Source organism: Phocoena sinus, chromosome 14, assembly GCF_008692025.1.
Source record: "Phocoena sinus isolate mPhoSin1 chromosome 14, mPhoSin1.pri, whole genome shotgun sequence".
Lineage (NCBI taxonomy): Eukaryota > Metazoa > Chordata > Mammalia > Artiodactyla > Phocoenidae > Phocoena > Phocoena sinus.
Window position 1 is genome coordinate 50,040,416 of NC_045776.1, and position 20,180 is coordinate 50,060,595.

The 20,180-nt window shown below is 45.9% G+C and overlaps 1 protein-coding gene across 1 annotated transcript in view; it reads left to right on the forward strand.

Annotated features, from left to right (window-relative positions):
- Positions 1-11,651: 11,651 nt before the first annotated feature.
- ANKRD29 (ankyrin repeat domain 29) overlaps positions 11,652-20,180 on the forward strand; it is a 44,919-nt gene continuing 36,390 nt past the window's right edge. Inside the window, 1 exon segment of the mRNA XM_032602944.1 lies at positions 11,652-11,775. Within this exon segment, the coding sequence (XP_032458835.1) occupies positions 11,755-11,775 (21 nt within the window). The 5' untranslated portion in view covers positions 11,652-11,754.

Below are 20,180 nucleotides of genomic sequence, written 5' to 3' on the forward strand. Positions count from 1 at the left end.
GGTCATGCCTTGTTTAAATCATGACTGATCAAAGCGTGGTCTGTGGACCACTTCCAGTCCATGAACTGTTATTGCAATGAGAAAAAGTACGAAAACTGAGAGTGCTTATAAACGTTTTTAGCAATTTCATATTGCCATGACATGTGATCGTTTTTCTCATAACCCAGTTTTATTGTGTATTGCAAAATATTGGTCAACGATGGATCGGAATTTTTTTTAATGGTCTTTCTTCACGGATGGTTTAAAAAGCACTAGTCTAAATGATCTCTCCAAGTGACCTTCCAGCCTCAGGCCTAGAACACTGTGGGACACAGAGTGGGCAGTTAAGAAACATTTGTTGATTGATTGATGGTTACCTGATGGGTAGTTTCTAATCCTATGATGCTCTAATATTGTGTTAAATCTTTACCATTCACTAAACAGTACATACGACAAATGTACTGTTTTAGTCAGAGTTTTACAAACTTTTTTTAAAAGGGCATGAAATAACCTGCCTAATTCTCTTGGTTCGGTATGACTAATTAATGATACCCAAGTTTAGAGAACTCAAAAGAAAGGACACATATGCTAAAGTTAAAATTAGCTTTCACTGACTCCATAATAGCACTGACTGATTCAGCTGTCTTTGAGCAGGGAGATGGTATAAGGTGTCGAGCTCAATGTAAGGACTAAATCCATGACTCATTCCTTATGAAGAATAAATGCATCATTGGGTTATATCAAGTGAAAGCCACTCCTTACACCTAGTACAGGAAGTCAGACTCCTTGAAGTTGTGTGTCTTTAAAATCACTCCCTATCCTAGGGGATCTTTACTAACTCAGATTCTGGATTAAGAAGGTCTGAATGCACAGCAGGTATTACATTCTTGATGTGTAGGTCTCTTCCTTCTCCACAGCACATCAGCTTCAGGGCAGCCTTGCTGCTGGTTTTGCTCTGACCTGTGCCCCAGTCCCATTAGTTGGGTTATTGCCTCCTTCCTGTGGGATTTTAGGCAAGCCACTTAGTCTCTATGTGCTTCAGATCACTCATTGGAAAATTTTTTTTTAAATGAGGACAAGGGCACTGTAAAGAGTAAATGATACAACGCGTGTGAACGCGTCTGCGGCAGCGCTGGACCGGCCCCAGTTGGAGTTCACTGTTATTCGCCCTTCACCTTGCCCCTACTCCCCGACCAAGCTTTCACCATGCAGTGCAGTGTAGTGGTTAAGCCCACAAACTGCAGAGTTCTAGACTTGGGTTTAAGCCCCAGCTCCCCCATCTACTGGCTTCTGTGACCTCATGACTTTGGGCAAGTTATTTAGGCTTTTTAAGTCTCAGTTCCTTCATCTGAAAAATTTTACCCATGGTGAGAGATTTGTGACTATTGAATGAAGTCATATCCTTCTCAAGGGTCAAAAGCAATGACAGCACATAGCATGCCTCGAATTAAGCCAGCTATTGTTATTTTACGCCCAGTTCCAGAAACAAGTTTTGACCGACTGTGTCTGCATATCTGTCCCAGGGCCTGCCTAGGATCCTGATTTCTCAGAACCTGGAAGCTTTCTTTGCTCTTGCCATTAAGCATCAGTCCTTAGCGATTGCATTTGTGCTTCTACCTGCTGACCACCTCTGCTGCTGCCCTTTTTACCTTGCCAGAGCCCCAGCATCCTAGAGGGCTGTCAGGAGTCCTATGGAAGCTCTCACAGCCTTAGGATCCTCTGGTCAGCTGTTCTGCCTTGCCGACCACCTACTGTCTGCCCCCAGATTCCCCAGGACACAGCACTGGTCCCCAGGCTTCTTTACTTTCTGTTGGGAGCTTCTGGATCCCTGCCCCCTCAGTGAGTCCAACTAGCCCTGGGATTGAGCCAGAGTGGCCTGGCCCTCAGGCCACCTGCAGAGCCCCAGCTCTGACAGGACTTGCTATGCAACAAGTCAAGGTCTTGGTCCCATCCTAGGTTTGGTACATCACCCCCAGGTCAGAATGCTGGCACAAGACTGAAGGCAGATATTACAAGACCCGTTTTGTCTAGAAACTATGTTTGATCGTGGCTCTCCTGGGAACTTCTGCTGACATTTCTCTTTCCAATGAAATCCTTTGGATTTCCCCACACACACTCTACCACTTTTTGTTTAGGGTTCCTTCTTCAGCCCCATCCCACTTTCTGGGGGAAGTGAGAATCCTACACCTGCATAAAAGGCATCGAAGCCAGCAGTGGCCAGTGAGGGGCTATGACCTAAGTTTGTTTGAGCTGTACCTTGCAGGGAGCGGGGGTGGGTGATGGGAGTGTCCCATACCAGCACAAGGTCCCTCATTCAACTCAAAATTCCAGAGCACACCCCCACTTACACGCACAGAGCACACATACACATACATGGAGTATCAGTTCATTTAAACACACACAGACACACACAAAGATGGAATCACAGCCCCTTACTGCAAAAATAGGACTTTTTTTTTTTGCCTGCCCAATGGCCTCCCTTACAGCCTACTAGCTACATGCCTTAGATTCCTGAGTAAGATAAGAACCTCACAAACACAGACTCCAAATCTCATTAGAGAAAAGAGCATCAGAAGCTTTGATTCTGTATCTGAGAAGCTCGTGGATCCTCAGGTAATCTGAGAGAATTCCTTCAAAAATACTCAGTGAGCACCTACTATGTGCCAGGGCCTGGACTTGACATTGGAGCTACAAAGAGAATGAGGCAAATATGGTTTCTGATTTAACGTGGCTCAGCGTCTAATTTTCAGTCTCAGTGAAGTTCCTGTGACCTTACGCTGCCTTGCAGCGTAACCCTAGACTTACCTCTAAGCTGTGAGAAGCCAACTAAGGAATCTGCACTGAAAGAATGAAGCTCCTGGGGCTTCCCTGGTGGCGCAGTGGTTGGGAGTCCGCCTGCCGATGCAGGGGACACGGGTTCGTTCCCCGGTCCGGGAAGACCCCACATGCCGCGGAGCGGCTGGGCCCGTGAGCCATGGCCGCTGAGCCTGCGCGTCCGGAGCCTGTGCTCCACAACGGGAGAGGCCACAACAGTGAGAGGCCCGCGTACCGCAAAAAAAAAAAAAAGAATGAAGCTCCTGCCACACTCGAAACTTGCACAATTTTAAGACACAGTTTAGTACATTACTATATAATTGCCAAACAAGGGCTCCAAAAGTCAGCCTGTTATCTCCACAAACAAAAGTAAACTTGAAGTCCACACTTGCTCCCGTGTAAGACTGTGAGAGAATTTCCATAGCAAGCGAGTCTTCTAGTCCGTCTTCCCTGAGGACTGAACTCAGCCTTTTTGGCTTCTCTTAAATGGTTTTGGTTCAATTAAAGATGAAGTGAGGGACTTCCCTGGTGGCTCAGTGGTTAAGAATCCGCCTGCCAATGCAGGGGACACAGGTTCGAGCTCTGGTCCGGGAAGATCCCACAGGCTGCGGAGCAACTAAGCCCGTGCGCTACAACTACTGAGCCTGCGCTCTAGAGCCCAAGAGCCACAACTACTCAACCCACATGCCACAACTACTGAAGCCCATGCTCCTAGAGTCCGCACTCCACAACAAGGGAAGCCACCACAATGAGAAGCACGTGCACCACGACGAAGAGTAGACCCCGCTCGCCACCACTAGAGAAAGCCAGCGCGCAGCAATGAAGACCCAATGCAGCCCAAAATAAATAAATCAATAAATTTATTTTTAAAATAAATAAATTTATTTTTTAAATAAGTAAATAAATAAATAATAAAGAGTAAGTGAAATCAGTCCCAACTTTGGAAATAATTTAACCTGTGTGCACATTTCTGCTGCACTTTTGCCCCTATGGGTTTAACAACTTGGTAATAAAATGTAAGGACTGAGATTTCAGCTGATCAGCATTCAGGGTCCTCCAAACATTAAAAAATAAAGCCTTTGCATGGTACTGCAAAGCCTCAGTGGAATGCTGAAGACAGCTTCACTTAGGCTGCACCTCCTCTGGGCCCACCCATAATAGGTGCTTTTATCACCAAGGGCCAGATTACCAGCCCAGTGATAGAGTACTTGCCAGTTACTAACCCAGACTCTCTTTAAACAAATGTTGGGAACTGAGGCAGCTGAGAGAGTTACACGATAATGCTAGACATAAAATAAAAATCAAACACTTCAAGGAAAATCTGGACATCTGACCAAGGGATGAAGGCTCCTGGATTGGCATTTCGACCCCAGCACTTAGTCCGCTGGGTCAGAGTAGAGTTGAGTAGGGGTAAGAAGGATGGGTCTTTATACTCCCATGTCAGTGTCATGAGATGTGGGCCCCAGGAAGACAGCATGACCTTAGCAAGGTGGCTGTCTGTAGCTGATGCAGTCCCGGAGGGCTAGCAGCTGAGAGTTATCTGCCGACAGCACTTGAATAACTGGGGTGACAAGTCCCTCTGCAGAAGAATCCAGTTAGGGAGACACATGTCCCAGATAGGCCCCCACCTTGTACACTCAGAACCACTTCATACGAGTGCCCCGAGTAGCTCCTCTAGGATTCTGGGGGGCCCCTCTTCCTGGGAGGAAACATGGAAGAGGAAAGTTGGTGGGACGCATCACAGCCCCCGCTGCTGCATCTGGTCTCAGGACTGCAGCTAAGACTCCTCATCTCACTCCTCGAACATCTGTGCCAGATTCCCCTCATCCTCAGCCAGCATTTCTGCCCGTCCTGAAGACTTCTCAGGCTGGAGTTTCATCTTTTGTCCATTTTTCATCCAAAAATGGTCAAGAGATACCCAGGTAGAGCATCTGAATTTCTTAAGTATTCCCCTTGCCCCACTGTATAACTGCAGCCCGTGTTCCTCCTGATGACTGTGGTCAATTACACCTGCCAAGATGGTGACTCCCCTTCTCACCTGCTGCCCCTGGACACAAAGAACCTAAAGTGCCCAAGCAGTGGCCATAGGTTATAGTTCAATAGAACTATTACTATGCCCATTGGTAGAAGTCTTCCCCTTTTTGGAAACCAGAACTTGGAAACTGGCAGAGCCTAGAGTTGCAGAGACAGGAAACACAAGTGGATCATTGGGAGTGATGGTAAATGGGGCCACTCCCACTTCCCACTCCCCGGTCTGCAGACCCTCATATTCTTTCTATGGGACACAGCGCCATTGACAGCTCTTCGATCCAAACTGTATATTGTGTCCTGGAAGATGGTACCCTATGCTTGTAAAATACCATCTCCAAATTGGTCCTTCAGCTATGCCTTCAACAAGCCACCCCCAACACTGAAATGTGTGTCAGCTTTGGGTAATGTGAATGCCATGGGCTTCAGCCCATGACGGTACCTCCTTTGCTGTAAAGTGGGTCTCTTGGTTTAACATAACATTATTCTGGATCCTGTGCTAGTCTACTAGTCCAACAAACACTCCATAAGCTCCCAGATAGTGGTGCTGGCTGACACCCCACAGGCAGGAGTAATGGCAAACCCATACCTAGAATGTGTCTATTCTTACCAAAAGAAATCATTGGCTTTCTAGGATGAAACATGTCCAATATAGTCAATTTGCCAGCGAATGGCCAGGCGATCTCCTCAAGGGATGACAGCATACTGGAGGCTCAGTATTGAGGCCTGTTATTTGCCATGTAGTGGCCACAGTAGCTAGATCAGGCTTGGTAAGTAGGATCCCATACCCTTGGGCCCATTCAATGACCTTCATCCCTGCCACCACAGCTGCATCGCTCACAAGCCCGTCATGCCAGCACTGGGGAGGCCAATGATAGAGGCTGGTTGATGTCAGCTGGTAAGTTATTTTTTCTGTTTGGTCATTTAGTGCCTTTCTTGTGGGGAATGCTCTCTGTTGAGCATTAATGTGTATTACAAATCTCTTCTTACTTTCTGCCCACACCCATGAGTCACCCACAGGACTCCTCCAGAGCTCCTTCTCCCCAGTCCTCCAACACTTCTTCTTCCTAGGACATGACTACAGGTCCAGCCATTCTCCTCTGCTGTGAGTCATAGATAGACTCACCTTGGGCCACTTCTCTTTCCATGCAAAGTGGATGACCGTGTCCTCCACCGGCAGTTCTGTTTTTCAAGCCACCTCTGAATGGGGCTACAGTGCAGCCACCATCCATATCAGCTTATACACATATACATCCCCCATCCTACCAGGCAGGCCAAGACCCCTGCTTCAGCTCATTTCTGATGCATCTGGTTGGCCAAAGGGCTTCCCCACAGATCAGCAAGTGTAAGCCGAGAGGTACAGTCGTACAGGTTTGCTTGTGCCCTCTGATCCTGCTCAGACTCAACCTCAGATGTACCACTTCCACCTTCTGATGGATTATTGCTGGGTCTGCCCAAGCTTATGACAGAACCTAGCTCATGATGGAAAGTTCTGGCCATATTGATACTTGATGTCCATGCAAGCACTCTGTCTTTACCAGGGCTCAGTAGCATCCATCTTGGGTTCGTCCAGGGCTTTATCTACTCTCTGGCTGGGTGGGTAGTCTCCCATTTAAGTTCATGTCAGGTTTCTGAGCTATTATTAGAAAGCAGCTCTCATTTCCATGTTTACGTGATTTAACTCCATGCCTAAGCCATTGCGCTCCAGGTACCAGCTGGAAAATGAACCTCAAACTGAGCCATTCAATGACTTGAGAAGAACAGTATTTACAGAGGACCATTTAAGGGTCTGTGGTCCCCCCCAACCTCCTGGAAGCCAGCCCAGCAGATGCTATACCTAAGCTGCGCAGTTTTGAGTTCTCCTGAATTCCTCTGATGTTAGGTTGTCAGCCTGCATGAAGGAATAGCCCCACATCAGCTCTGTGAAATTTACCAATGCATTTACCATAAAGATAATGCTGAGGAAGCTGTGCGTTGCTCTGTATAGTTTTATTTCTGCCTGTAATAGTTGACCCTTTCAGGGGCAACTGGAGAGTTTTGATCTTAGGGACACTCATGAACCATAAAAATGATGGTGTCCCGGCTCTGTGTTGGTTGTTGAAAAGCCAAGTGTGTCCCTCCTGCCTCCCCTTTTGTGTTCTCTCTTATTCCTGGCTTTGTGTTATCTTTCTTGTTTTCAATTTCTCTTTGTCCCATTTTTTCTTATTTCTTATTTTATTTTTACCCTGTTTTATTCTATGCAATTCTTGAAGAGAATTTAAATAATGTCTGGCAGGGGTATAAATAAGCAAACAAATAAGTAGAAAGCTTAGTGCATATAATGTTTGCCTACACAGTCAGCATTCAGAAAAATCCAAAATAATAATTTAATCAGCCTGGATGGAGGTATAAATCTGGCCGAGAATTTCTGTAAAGCAGTTGGTAGATATGAATTACCAGCCTTTACAATGTTCACATGCTTGGGCTCTGGAATTCTAGAAATTTATCCTAGTATGAAATAGTGGGAGGTGTGGATAAAATTTAGGTATGAAATAATTATTCTAGGATTATTTTTAATAGCAAAACTAAAAGCAATGAAAGGTCTTGTAATAGGATAAAGGTTAAATCAATTATAGTATACCTCAATTTTAAATGCAATCATTAAAAGCAAGATTTTCAAAGAATTTTTATGCCAGAGGAAAGTGTCCTCTTTAGCATGTTTGTAAAAAAGCAGAATACACGTGATTCCAATTATGTTATTATATGCTTTTTAAAAGATCGGGGCATAGTTAGCAACTGATAACTTTAGGAACTTATATTAAAGGTCATTGTTATATATCTTTGTCATATATTATTGTTCTATTATCATTATTTTATATATATATGTTTATATATATATATTATATATAAATATTATATATATAATATATATACTATATATATATCATTGTTATATACAGACCTGGAAAGATAGCATAGTGGAGAGAGCAGGAGTCTTACTCTCAAATTTGCCTGGATTCAAATACCAGTTTCTTACTTTTAGTCCCTGTGATTATAAACAAGTTCTCATCCACTCTGAGTCTCAGTTTCATCATCAAGAACGCTTTCATATAAAGCTGGAATGAGAGTAAAATTTAATGACACATTTAAAATGCCAGCAAATAATGGACATTAATCAATATGGATTAAGTTCCTGACCCTTTGCCCCCCACCCCTTGCTTTCATTCTCACCCAGGATCAGAATACTTTCAATGGAAAGTAGCTTAAACAGCAAGAAGTCCTGGGACAGGGCAGCCCCAGTTGGTCAACACAGACCTTAGTGACACCATCTCTTTGCTCTGCCACCCTCAGAAGATAGCTCCCCTCATGGTCACGAGGTGGTTGCAGCAATTCCAGGCATCACATCCATTCAGGACAGCATTACAAGGAAGAAAAGACTTTCTCCTCCTGGGTATGTCTCTTAGAAGCAAGGAAATCTTTCTCAGAAGCCCCCAGCACACCTCCTTTCATGTCTCAGAGACCAAAATGTGCCACACGCTCACCCCCAAATCAAGCACTGTCACTAGCTTAGGTAAGAAAGTTTGTAGACCAGCCGGACCGACTAGAGCAAGTCCTGCTAGGGCGTAAACTGAGAGTGCAAAACCCAGAATAAACACATTACAGTCTGTGCTGGTATAAACCGCGGTGATAACAAACATGGCCTCATTTGAAATGAACTCAGATGGCTGCGCTTATGTGCCATGGGTGTCTGCAAAGGAGTGGTGGGCTTTCTGACCGTGTAGATGTGGAGAATACAATTCCTGAATCTTCTATTCAATCAACAATAAATACATTTCGACCACCTACCATATCTCCAGCCGTAAACTAACCCCTGAAAAAAAAATAAAAGACATATTATAAGACTCAGAGTCTGACTTTGAAGAATTTAGACTCCGCTGGAGGAGTCAAAAGTAACAGAAGCAAAGTCTAGAGGAATACCTCGGGCTAACGGATGTGGTGCAGAGCAGAATTACAGCAAGAACTCAACAAAGTTGGGAGAGAGATGGCTGAGGGGCAGGACGCAGGAAGGGACTTGAGCTGGGAGTAACTCCGCCAGGTCAAGATTGGGTTTAGGGCAGACAGAAGAGGGAAGACACGAGCGAGCCATGGGGATGGGAGGGAGGATGATAATAAGGAGATGCCTAGGACAAGTGTGGAGCCCTTCTTTTGGGGGAGTGAGAAAGTATTTGAATATGGAGGGTGGGGCTACAGGGATTGAATTTCCTGTGTTAGGCCTGGTGGGTTCCTGCTAAGTTCCAGAGTAGAAGACCTTAGAAGGAGGTGCCTGGCTGTGGTCATGAGAGATTTGCTCTGTTTGGGGGCTTTTTCATGAAGACAAGCTGAGCCACGTGTATGGGATGGTGTACATTCTTTTTTTTTTTTTTTTAACCATTTAAACTTTGTATTCAGGCACTTTTTTTCCTTTGACAAGAATCCCATCAGCAGCCTGGCCAGAGACAATGTCCAAAACAAGTCTGAGTGGAAAGGAAACAGGCTTTGAAGCCAGAAAGACTTTTTTTTTTTTAAATTAATTTATTTGGCTGTGTTGGGTTTTCATTGCTGCACGCGGGCTTTCTCTAGTTGCGGCGAGCCGGGGCCACTCTTGGCTGCGGCGCACGGGCCTCTCATTGCGGTGGCTTCTCCCACAGCGGAACACCGGCTCCAGGTGCGCGGGTTTCAGCAGTTGTGGCACGCAGGCTCAGTAGTTGTGGCTCACGGGCTCTGCAGTGCAGGCTCAAGAGCTGTGGCGCATGGGCCCAGTTGCTCCGCGGCATGTGGGATCCTCCCAGACCAGGGCTCGAACCCGTGTTCCCTGCACTGGCAAGCAGATTCTTAACCACTGCGCCACCAGGGAAGCCCACAGAAAGACCTAATTAAAGGTCTAGGCTGACCACTCATTAGCAAATTACTTCATCTTTCAGAAAGAGTTTTTTCCAGCTGTGGACTGAGCATAATACACACCTCATAGCATTTTTACAAGGGAAGCTCCTGGTACATAGCACTCAAAATATTAATTCTTTCCCTTCCTCTTTTTTTCAAAACTATTAATAAAGCAAAACTTCCAATGCTTGATTTTATATAATAATGTCATGTAGCTACTTCAAAACTATCTCATCCGTAGACACCCAGGGCAGGGGAAAAGTTTTGAGTCTTTTTTTTTTTTTTACTTTTTGGCAGCACCATGCAGCACGTGGGATCTTAGTTCCCCGACCAAGAATCAAAACCTCGCCCCCTGCAGTGGAAGGGCGGAGTCTTAACTGCTGGACCGCCAGGGAAGTCCCTGAGTCTATCTTGATTTTAAAAATTAGAAATTCCTATCAAATTTTAGAACTTTTTTCCTTAAAATTGTTTTAAACACAAAGTAATACAATTTATCCATACAAGATAAATATTTTTATGCTCTTTATGAACTTTAATTTGTAGTTTTTTTTTAACTTTTAAATTAAAAAATCATTACAAATTCATTGGAAAAAAGAAGGAGGCTCAAACAGAGGTGAGGGGGAGGATGAATGGATTCCTGTAGTGTGAGGGTGTGAGACGTTCACTTTTACTTTAGCGTTCGAATTTTCTAGAAGGGATATTATTGCTGTTTATACTTTAAAAATAATATATTTTTTAATTTAAAAAATACGACTCTCCCACTTTTACTCCCCTCAGACCAACCCTGGGCAATTAGCAAGCAGTACGTTCGAGGGAGTGGACAGCTCCTGTGATACTGCAAGGTGTGCAGGATAAGGCCAAGGGGAGAAGGTGGTCGGTGTGGTAAAAAGAGGAATATGTGTCTATTTCAAACTGTGCCCTCCACCTTCAAAAAGGAAAATACCACTTATCATTCCTTCAGTCAAAAGGCTTGTTTCCCAGCTCTTTCCCCAGGAGGAAAAATCCCAGATTCTTATAAAAGAAAAAGAAGAAAAGAAGAAAAAGAAAAGAAACCTAGAAGGTCAGAAACAAAACTGAAAATGGTTATTTGAAAGAGTGGTGGGATGATGGGTGAATATTTTTCTTATGTTTCATTTCCATCATCATCATATTTGTGCTGTAATGAAGGTTAAGAGTCATCTGATGAAGACCATGCCCTTTTGGAGGATGTGGGTGTGTGTGGATGTGTGTGTGGATGTGTGTGTACTGTGTATACATGGATGTGAGTTTGGAATTATGTATTGTGTGTGAACCTGTGTGCGTGGAATGTAGAGTCTGTGTAGAGACTGCAGTGTATGTGCGTGAGGACTGTGGATGTGCATGGAGTGTGTGCATGAGAGAGAAGGTGGGTGTGTGAGGGGTGTGGGTGTGTCTTTTTCTTTTCCTCCTGAACCAAAATTTTTTTAAATTAAGTTTTTAGTGCATACGAAAAATGTTCATAACACATGACATATAAAGATGTTAGCACATTGAACTACAATAGAAAACATTTTTATCCAACTTTTGAATCATTAATATGCTTATTTCTCCTGTGAATGAATGCAGTTAGCTTAAATCAACTTTGTCACGGAGTATCAAGTAGGTTTAAAACGTGGGGCTAGGGTTGAGTGTGTGTAACCTGGAAAGTGTGCACAGTGTGAGGTGTACAGTTTGGAGTGGGATGGAGTGGGAGAGAGTGAGCCTGGATGTGTGAAGAGTGATGTGAGGTTGTGAGCGTGCAGTGGTGGATGTACGAACCTGTGTGTGTGTAGAGTGTGCACAGTGCATGCGGAGTTGGGAGTGTGTGTGGTAGGTACGCGGAGGGCGGTCGCGTGTCAGCCCCCCGCCCCTCCTCCTTCCCCTCTTCTCTCCCCCCGCCCCGGCGCCGTCTGCTGCGGCGAGAGCGCGCGGCGCCGGGAAGGCCGCCCCTCTGCGGAAGGCGGCGGGTGAGCGGGGGAGGGCTGGGCCGGGCGTCCGGGCCGGAAGCGCACCGGTCCCGGCGGGGCGGCCGCGGACATGTGCAGGATGTCGTTCAAGGTGAGCGCCGCGGGCTCCGGGAGGGAGCGCCGGGCGGGCGGCAGACCTGCGGCGGCGGGGCCCGCACCCACCCGTCCGCCCGGAGCCGCCGCGGGCCCGCAGGGAGGGGTGGCCGCCGTTCCGGCGGGGCTGGCGGGGGACGGGAGGGAGCGACCGGGCCTGGATGGCTCCTGCGGTTTGTGGTCTAGGGGTGCGGTGTTTGCCCGAAAGGCTTTCAGTACTTCTGGCTGCAGGTGCGGTGAGCCCGGCCGCGGGGCGCAGGGGCGGCGAGCACTGTCGCCGGGGTAACAGTCCGGGCGGGGGGGCGGGGAAGAAGCCCTGGGTCTGCGCTCCTGTGCGGCCGCCCCTCGCGGGGACCAGGGCTGCGGCACCGATGCCCGATCCTGCGTCCGCGTTCCCGAACGCCAGCCGCACCACTGCTGCCTTCTACCCACAGGACTTTTTTTTGACCCTGAAGCTGAGTGACGAGCGCAGAGTGGAGCTGCGATTGATTACCAGACTTCAGTGTCCAAAGAGGTTATTAAAGTCATTTCATTTAACACCCACATTTTAGGATGAAAATGAGGTCACTGATATGCCTCTATTGAAGGTTTTAATAAAAATAGTAGTTAAGATGTATTGAGCACATAAAATGTGCCCGACTCTGAACCAAGGGCATCATGGAGCATCTTCTGAATCCTCAGGAGGACCCACGAGATGGTACTTTGGTGCCCCCGACTTTTTTTTTTCCAAATAAGAAAACTAAAACATGGAGAAGTTAAATAACTCCTCCCACAGCCGTGCAGCCAGTGTGTGAATGGTGTTCAGATTGAAACCCTGGTGTGTCTGGCTCCAAAGCCAGTGTAATCCCACCTCTTACAGTAGCTCGTGTAAGCAGAGGAATGACACGGTGAGATTTGCATGTTAGAAAGATCTCTGGCTACGGTTTGGAGAAGAGAATGGAGCTGGGAGACCAGTCAGGATGATGCTGGGGTCATCTTGTTAAATGGTACCAGGCTAGGGCACAGGTTTTGAGGATGGGAGGAAGCAGACAAATGTGTGACAAAATTTTTTTTTAATCAGCAGAATTCGGTAATTGATGTTATTCACTGAGTTAGGGAAGGCCAGAGGAGTAAAGATAAAATGTTTGGGGTGGGACATGTCAAGTTTAAGGATGGATAAGAGTCCAAGTAGAGATGTTGGTTAGACAGATGTACAAACCGGGAGCCCAGGAGAGTAGTCTAGGCAGGAGATAGAGATGAGATTTAGGAGTGAGCAGTGTTAAGTGGTCATTGAACCCTTGGGGATGAATGTGATTGCCCAGTGAGATCACGTAAAGGTAGAAAATAAGAGGACTGGGCTTCCCTGGTGGCGCAGTGGTTAAGAATCCACCTGCCAATGCAGGGTACACAGGTTCGATCCCTGGTCAGGGAAGATCACACATGCCATGGAGCAGCTAAGCCCGTGTGCCACAACTACGGAGCCTGTGCTCCAGAGGCCGCGTGCCACAACCACTGAAGCCCGCGAGCCTAGAGCCCGTGCTCCGCAACAAGAGAAGCCACTGCAATGAGAAGTCCGCGCAACGCGACGAAGAGTAGCCCCCGCTCGCCACAACTAGAGAAAGCCAACACGCAGCAACCAAGACCCAATGCAGCCAAAATAAATAAATAAATAAATAAAATTTATTAAAAAATAAAAAAGAGGACTGAGGACAAAATCTTAAAGAAGCTCAAGATTTTAAGAATGAGCAGAATAAAGGAAACCCATTGAGAAAATGGAGGAGCAGACAGAAGTGTATGAGAAGAATCAGAAGCGTGTGCTATCATTAAGCCAAGAATCTGTAGTCTTTCCACAAAGGCAGAGAGGGCTGCAGAGTTAAATACCACAGAGAAATCAAACAAGCTTAGAATCGAAAAGTGCCTCTTGAATTTTGTAACAAAACAGGCTCTGGTGACCTTGCTGAGAGCAGTTTTAATGCAATGTTGAGTTCAGAAGCCAGATTGTAATAGCTTGAAAAGAGAGTGGGTGGAAACCACAAGTGGAGAGAACTCTCTCAAAAAATTCTGCGGGAACGGTGGCTGCAGCAGGAATTCCAGACTTGGCCAAGGGTTTGTTTGCTTTAAAATGGTAGAGACTTCAGCATCTTTAAATGATAATAGACATCTCAACAATAAACAAGACAACCCAATTTTAAAATGGTCAAAGGATCTGAATAGACATTTCTCCCAAGGAGATATACAAACGGCCAATAAGCCACTGAAAGGATATTTTACATCATTAGCCAACAGGGAAATGCAAATCAAAACCACAATGAGATACCACTTCACACCCATTAGGATGATTACAGTCAACAAGGCAGACAATGACAAGTGTTGGCAAGGATGTGGAGAATTTGGAACCCTCATACATTACTGGTAGGAATATAAAATGATGCAGCCATAATAGAAAACAGTCTAGTCATCCTTCAAAAAGTTAAACATAGAGCTACCATATGACCCAACAATTCTGCTTCTAGGTGTATATGCACAAGAAATGAAAACATATGTCAGGAATTTATATCTCACAGTGCTGGAGGCTGGGAAGTCCACAATCAAGCTGTTGGCAGGTTCAGTGTCTGGTGAGAACCCTCTTCCTACCTTGCAAACAGCCACCTTCTGGCTATCTCCTCAGAAAGGGGAGAGAAGGAGCTCTAATGTCTTCCTTTTCTTGTAAGGGCACTAACCCCACGATGGGGGCTCCACCCTCAGGACCTAATCTAAACCTAATTATCTCCAAATGCCCCACCTCCAAATATCATCACAATGAGGGTTAGGAATTCAACATAGTAACTTGGAGGGGGGAGGACACAGTCATTCAGTCCATAACATGGTATATCCATATAATGGAATATCATACAACCAACGAAAGGAATGAAGCACTCATACCTAGCAACATGCATAGACCTTGAAAACATTATGTTAAGTGCAAAAAGCCAGACACAGAAGGCCATGTATTACATGGTTCCATTTATACAAAATGTCCAGAATAGGCAAATCCATAGAGACAGAAAGTAACTTAGTGGTTGCCAGGGACTGGGGGAAGAAGGGGGTGATGGGGAGTGATTGTTAATAGGTACGAGGTTTCTCCTGGTTGATGAAAATGTTCTGGAATAGTGGTGATGGTTGTGAAACCTTGAGATTAAACTAAAAACCACTGAATTATATGCTTTAAAAGGATGAATTTTATAGTATGTACATTATATCTCAATAAAAAAGTATTTTAAGATGACAACAGGGAGTGCTGAGAAGGCTTGCACATGGAGGGGGTGATTGAGCTGAGTGCTGAAGTTCTCAGGAGGTGGGAGGGGCAGAGATATTGATGTGTTATACAGTGAAGGCCAGGATGCGGTCAGAATTTGGGGTGGGCAGAAAGGAAGGTGCCAACATTTCCAGTGAAGAAAATGTTCATTTTCAGTGAAGAAAATGTCAGGAGGCGACAACTACCTTGAGGTGAGGCAGAGGATGAGAAGGTAGGATGGCCTGAGTCTTGAAGCAGCAGAGATGTACACCTGGTGAGAAGGGCAGTGTCTGGAAGCCAGGTCAGGCTTCCTCACCCTAGGGCTGGGGTGAGAGCAGGCCCAGCCTCCACCAGGGAGGCAGAGGAAGCTCGGTGCTAAGTGAAGGAGAAAGATGGTTGATTTTCCAGCAAGTGGAGGAGTTCCAAAAGGCACAGAGGGAAGGCTTGAGGGGGAGTGGGGGAGGGGAGCAGAGTCACAGGCCGGTGACTAACCCTGCACTAGCCCCAGCTCATATCATACCAAACATATTAAAATGTACCCTCAGCCCACAATGAGAATAGCAACTTTTGGGAATTCCCTGGCCAGGGAATTTGGACTGAGTCCAGTGGTTTGGACTCAGCACTTTCACTGCCAGGGGCCCAGGTTCAATCCCTGTTTGGGGAACTAAGATCCCACAAGCACTTTTATTGTACATTTTTGGAAGGCTTTGTATGCTATTGCTTTTTAACTTATTTAGCAACAAATAACATTTAATTTACATTTGTCCAGGATTTTTCTGCAATTCAGTAGTTCTTGTCTAGTGAGAAAATCAGCCCTGCCGATTATGTACATGTGTCAGCGGTATTTTATGAATACCAATTTTAGCAATTAGTAAAGTTTGACCACATGTTACATTTCGTACATACTGAATGATGTTTTCGTTTAACTTTGATTTTGGAGCCATAGATTAACTGTTTCATTTTCATCGGCAGCTGAAAGGCTTGTAGCCCCGAGGCCCTGGATCTCCAAGGCCTGCATTGAAAAGACCCAGCATTGTTGGCTGAGTCTGTGGGAGGATCAACAGAGCGTTAGAAACCACAATTTCGCTTCTTCTCGATGACTGAGTCACCACTTGTAGGGCTATTTGCTTCTGAACCATGTGGACACCCTTTTTTATCCTTTGTCCATTATGCTGTCAGCAGTCCCTTCTTGCTGGTAGCGCTTTGCCTCTCCAGTAAACTTCCTGTTTCACCCTTGGCAACTCCCAATTTGTTCTGGTTGGGAAAAGAGATACATGTTTGTTGGAATTGTTTTTAAAGTAAAAGCAAACTCAAAGTGCAGGTCTGAGTCTTTTTGTGGAATGAAGCTCGTGGATTTCAGTACATTAACTTTTGTCTTTATAACAGCTATTTCTCCAGGCTGAGGTTGCCAAAAGTCTGGCACAATTTGGGGTTAGACCCTAACCCAATGAGGGAGGTCACCATCCCAGGGGAATCATCACTAGATAAAGGATAATACCTAGGTCTTTCTTGAGCCTGTCTTACCCAAGAGGATAAAGCATCTCAATTCCAGGCTTCATCTTGGTGATGGAAATTGTTCATGTCTTGGCCAGACGTACAGGAACTTGTATGTTCCATCTGTGTTCTGAAGGTATGTAATTATCTCAAAATCAACTCCAGTTCATCAATCATCTGAAATTTTTTGGATGAGCCACAGGAGAATAAATTAACAAGCCATGTATTTTTTTAACAGCTTTATTGAAATACAGATCACATACCATATAGTTCACCCCCGCTAAAGTGTTCGTTTCAGTGGTTTTTAGCATATTCACAGAGTTGTACAGCCATTAGCACAATCAATTCTAGAATATTTTAATCACCCCAAAAGAAACTATATACCTCTTAGCATGACTGTATTCCTCCAAACATCCTTGTTTCAGAAAACTGCTAAACTACTTTCTACCTCTATCGATTGGCCTATTCGGAACATATATGTGTCAAACAGACTTTAAACGTGGTCTTGAGTTCTGAGTTTGGAAACGCCAGTGTTATACAGGCCTACCTCTTAGGCAGAATGCCTGGGTGAATAAATCACTTACTTTTTGCTCTTAGGTTTCCTATCGCTTACAGAAGTGTAATGATACTTACAACACAGGGTTAATTCTCAGTTCACGTTTATTAAGCAATTCTGTAAATTTCAGCCATTTAGCAGGAAGTGGAATGGTGACATATCAAAAACCTCCTCCTGCCCGTGGTCTCTCAACCCTCCTTATCCCCCTGTTTAATGTGGCTTCGAACATCAGAGAAATTCATCGTTGAACAAAGCTAATGTTCTCTTGATTAGATTAATTATACAAATGAAATCCACATTATTCTTAACCCTTTTTTAAACGAGTAGTTTAGATCTCTACCCCCTCTTAGCTTTTAATCAGAATTCCAGTTCTGTACAAGTAACAACTTCCCTTCTGTGTTTCTCTCCCCTTCCTTCCTGTATTTAATTTCTGGTAGTGTGCTAATGACCACTGTGTGAGCCAAAATTCTGGCAGTAAATAGGGGGGAAAAAGAGAAGGGAAGACAGCATATGTGGAAGGTTATACTCAGGTTTTCTCACAGCGGATGAGATATAGGATCTCAAACTCTGGACCCAAACAGACTTGGGTTTGAATCCCGTTACTTCCTAGCTGGATGACCTTACGTAAGTCACTTCTGTGCCTCAGTTTCCTCATCTTAAAAATGGGAACAGTAACACCTACCTCATGGGGTTTTTCTGGGAATTAAAAGCGTTAGAACAGTGAGAGTACTCGGCACACTGCCTGATACAGAGCAAGAACCCAACATAGGTTGTCACTGCTGTGATGACAATGTCACAGCCAACAGCCTGCTTGCAGAGACCCAAAAAACCAAGGAAGAGGTTAAATAGTAATCACACGATTGGCGAAGTGCCTTAAGATTTGTGTGAAGCATTTTCACGTGCATCAGCTCCTTTAAAGACTTAAAGGGCTGCCCTATGTAAACAGCATTTTATGATTATGTGCAGATTGTACCCAGAGGAGGTTTGGAAGTTCACCAGGCAATGTGGTCTGTAGACCTCAAAGAGAAAGAAGGTCGGTGGACTTTCCATCTTGGCAGAAGAGGACTTGGAATGAGGGTAGGAAGGAGGTCACTGGGGTCCACACTGCCTGTTCCTTGCTGTCTCTGGAGGAGAATTCCGCAGGAGGCAGGACGATAGGATGACTGAAAGCCCAGCCTCAAGCACCAGACTGCCTGGGGCTGAAGCCTGCCTTGTTGCTTCTCGCTTCTCACTTACGTCACCTGAGCAGTGGGATAATAATGCACCCACTTCCCTGAGCTGAGATGAGCCTTAGATGAGCTAGTCTGAAGAGGATGTGCCACTGGTTCGGAATAAGCACTTGGTAAGTATTAGCTCAGGACTCCTGCACTCCAGTAAAATGGGTTGGCCGCAGTGTGATAGGAGAACTTACGCATTGCTTTGCTAGACATTTCCACTTAGATGCCCCATAGGCATCTGAAACTCGGCATGTGCAAAGCTGAACTCATCACTTTCCCCCATAATCTGCCTTTCAACCGGAGCGTCCGACTTCCATGAGTGGCACCACATCCACCAGGCTCCTTCTCTCCCTCCGCTCCTGCACAGACAGTCATACACCGAGACTACTCGGTTTAGCTCCTTGAAATTTCCCCCGTCTGTCTCATCCTGCTGTCCCAACGATCGTAGCCTCAGCTCACCATCTCTTCCCTGTCTGTACAGTGTCTCCTAACCTTGTAGACACTAATCTCGGTCTGGCTCCAGTCCTCAGTCCATTCTTCCTGAGGCTGCCACGGGGACCTTCTAAAATGCAAAACTGGTGGTCTCTCCCCACCTTCCTTGACTCCCTAGTACCCACCGGATGAAGGCCAAGCTCCATCACATAGCACTGACTACCTGCCCTCCAGCATCTCCTGCCCTCTCTCCCCCCAACGTCCTTCACTCCAGCCCTTCTGAGCTAGTGACGGTTCCCAGGATGCCCCCATGTCATTGCATCAGCACTCTGCATGCCTGGGATGCTCGTTTCCTACTGGCCCATAAAGCCATTGGAGCACAGATCAAGGTTGACTGGTACCTCTAGTCCTAGCCCCTGGCCATTGCCACTCTCCTGAGCACATGCCAGCAACCAAGCAAGTGAATTCTCCTGGACAAGTCTTTTAAAGGGCTGTGAGGACTGTGCATCTAGAGCTCGCATCTCTTGAGCGTTTGCTGTCAAAGTGCATTTGCATGTATTACTTCATTTATCCTCTAACAGCCCACGACAGAGGTACAGTTGACCCTCCGTGTCTGCAGGTTCCACATCTGCCTATTCAACCACAGATCAAAAGTATTCAGAAAAAAAATTCCAGGGGCTTCCCTGGTGGCGCAGTGGCTGAGCGTCCGCCTGCCGATGCAGGGAACGCGGGTTCGTGCCCCGGTCCGGGAAGATCCCACATGCCGCGGAGCGGCTGGGCCCATGAGCCATGGCCGCTGAGCCTGCGCGTCCAGAGCCTGTGCTCCGCAACGGGAGAGGCCACAGCAGTGAGAGGCCCGCGTACCGCAAAAAAAAAAAAAAAAAAAAAAAAAAATTCCAGAAAGTTCCCAAAAGCAGAACTTGAATTTGACCTGCACTGGCAACTATTTACATAGCATTTACATGTGTAAGCTATCACAGGTAATCTCGAGATGATTTAAAGTACGTGGGAGGAGATACATAGGTTATATGCAAATACTGTGCCGATTTATATAAGAGACTTGAGCATCCACAGAGTTCAGTATCCGCAGGGGGTCCAATCCCCCAAGGATACTGACTATACTACCACTATTAATATCATTCTCACTTTCCTAGGGCAGAGAGAAATTAAATAACCTGCCCAAGGTCCCAGAACCGGGAAGTAGCAGGGCCAGGACTTGAACTCAGCTCTCTCTCACCCCAAATCAACTACTCTATCATGCCTCCACCTCCCAGTATATCAAGCTCTTGAGGGAAAAAAGAAGGATTTACACCTTTTCCCAAAGCTCAGTTTCTAGAACCTTGTAGGAAACCAGGATGTGTAGCCCGTGCAGGAGAGGAATCCCCGAGGCCATCCCAAAGGCAGGAGAGGCTCCTGGCTGGAGAGCTTGTCATGGCAATAGAAGTTTGTGG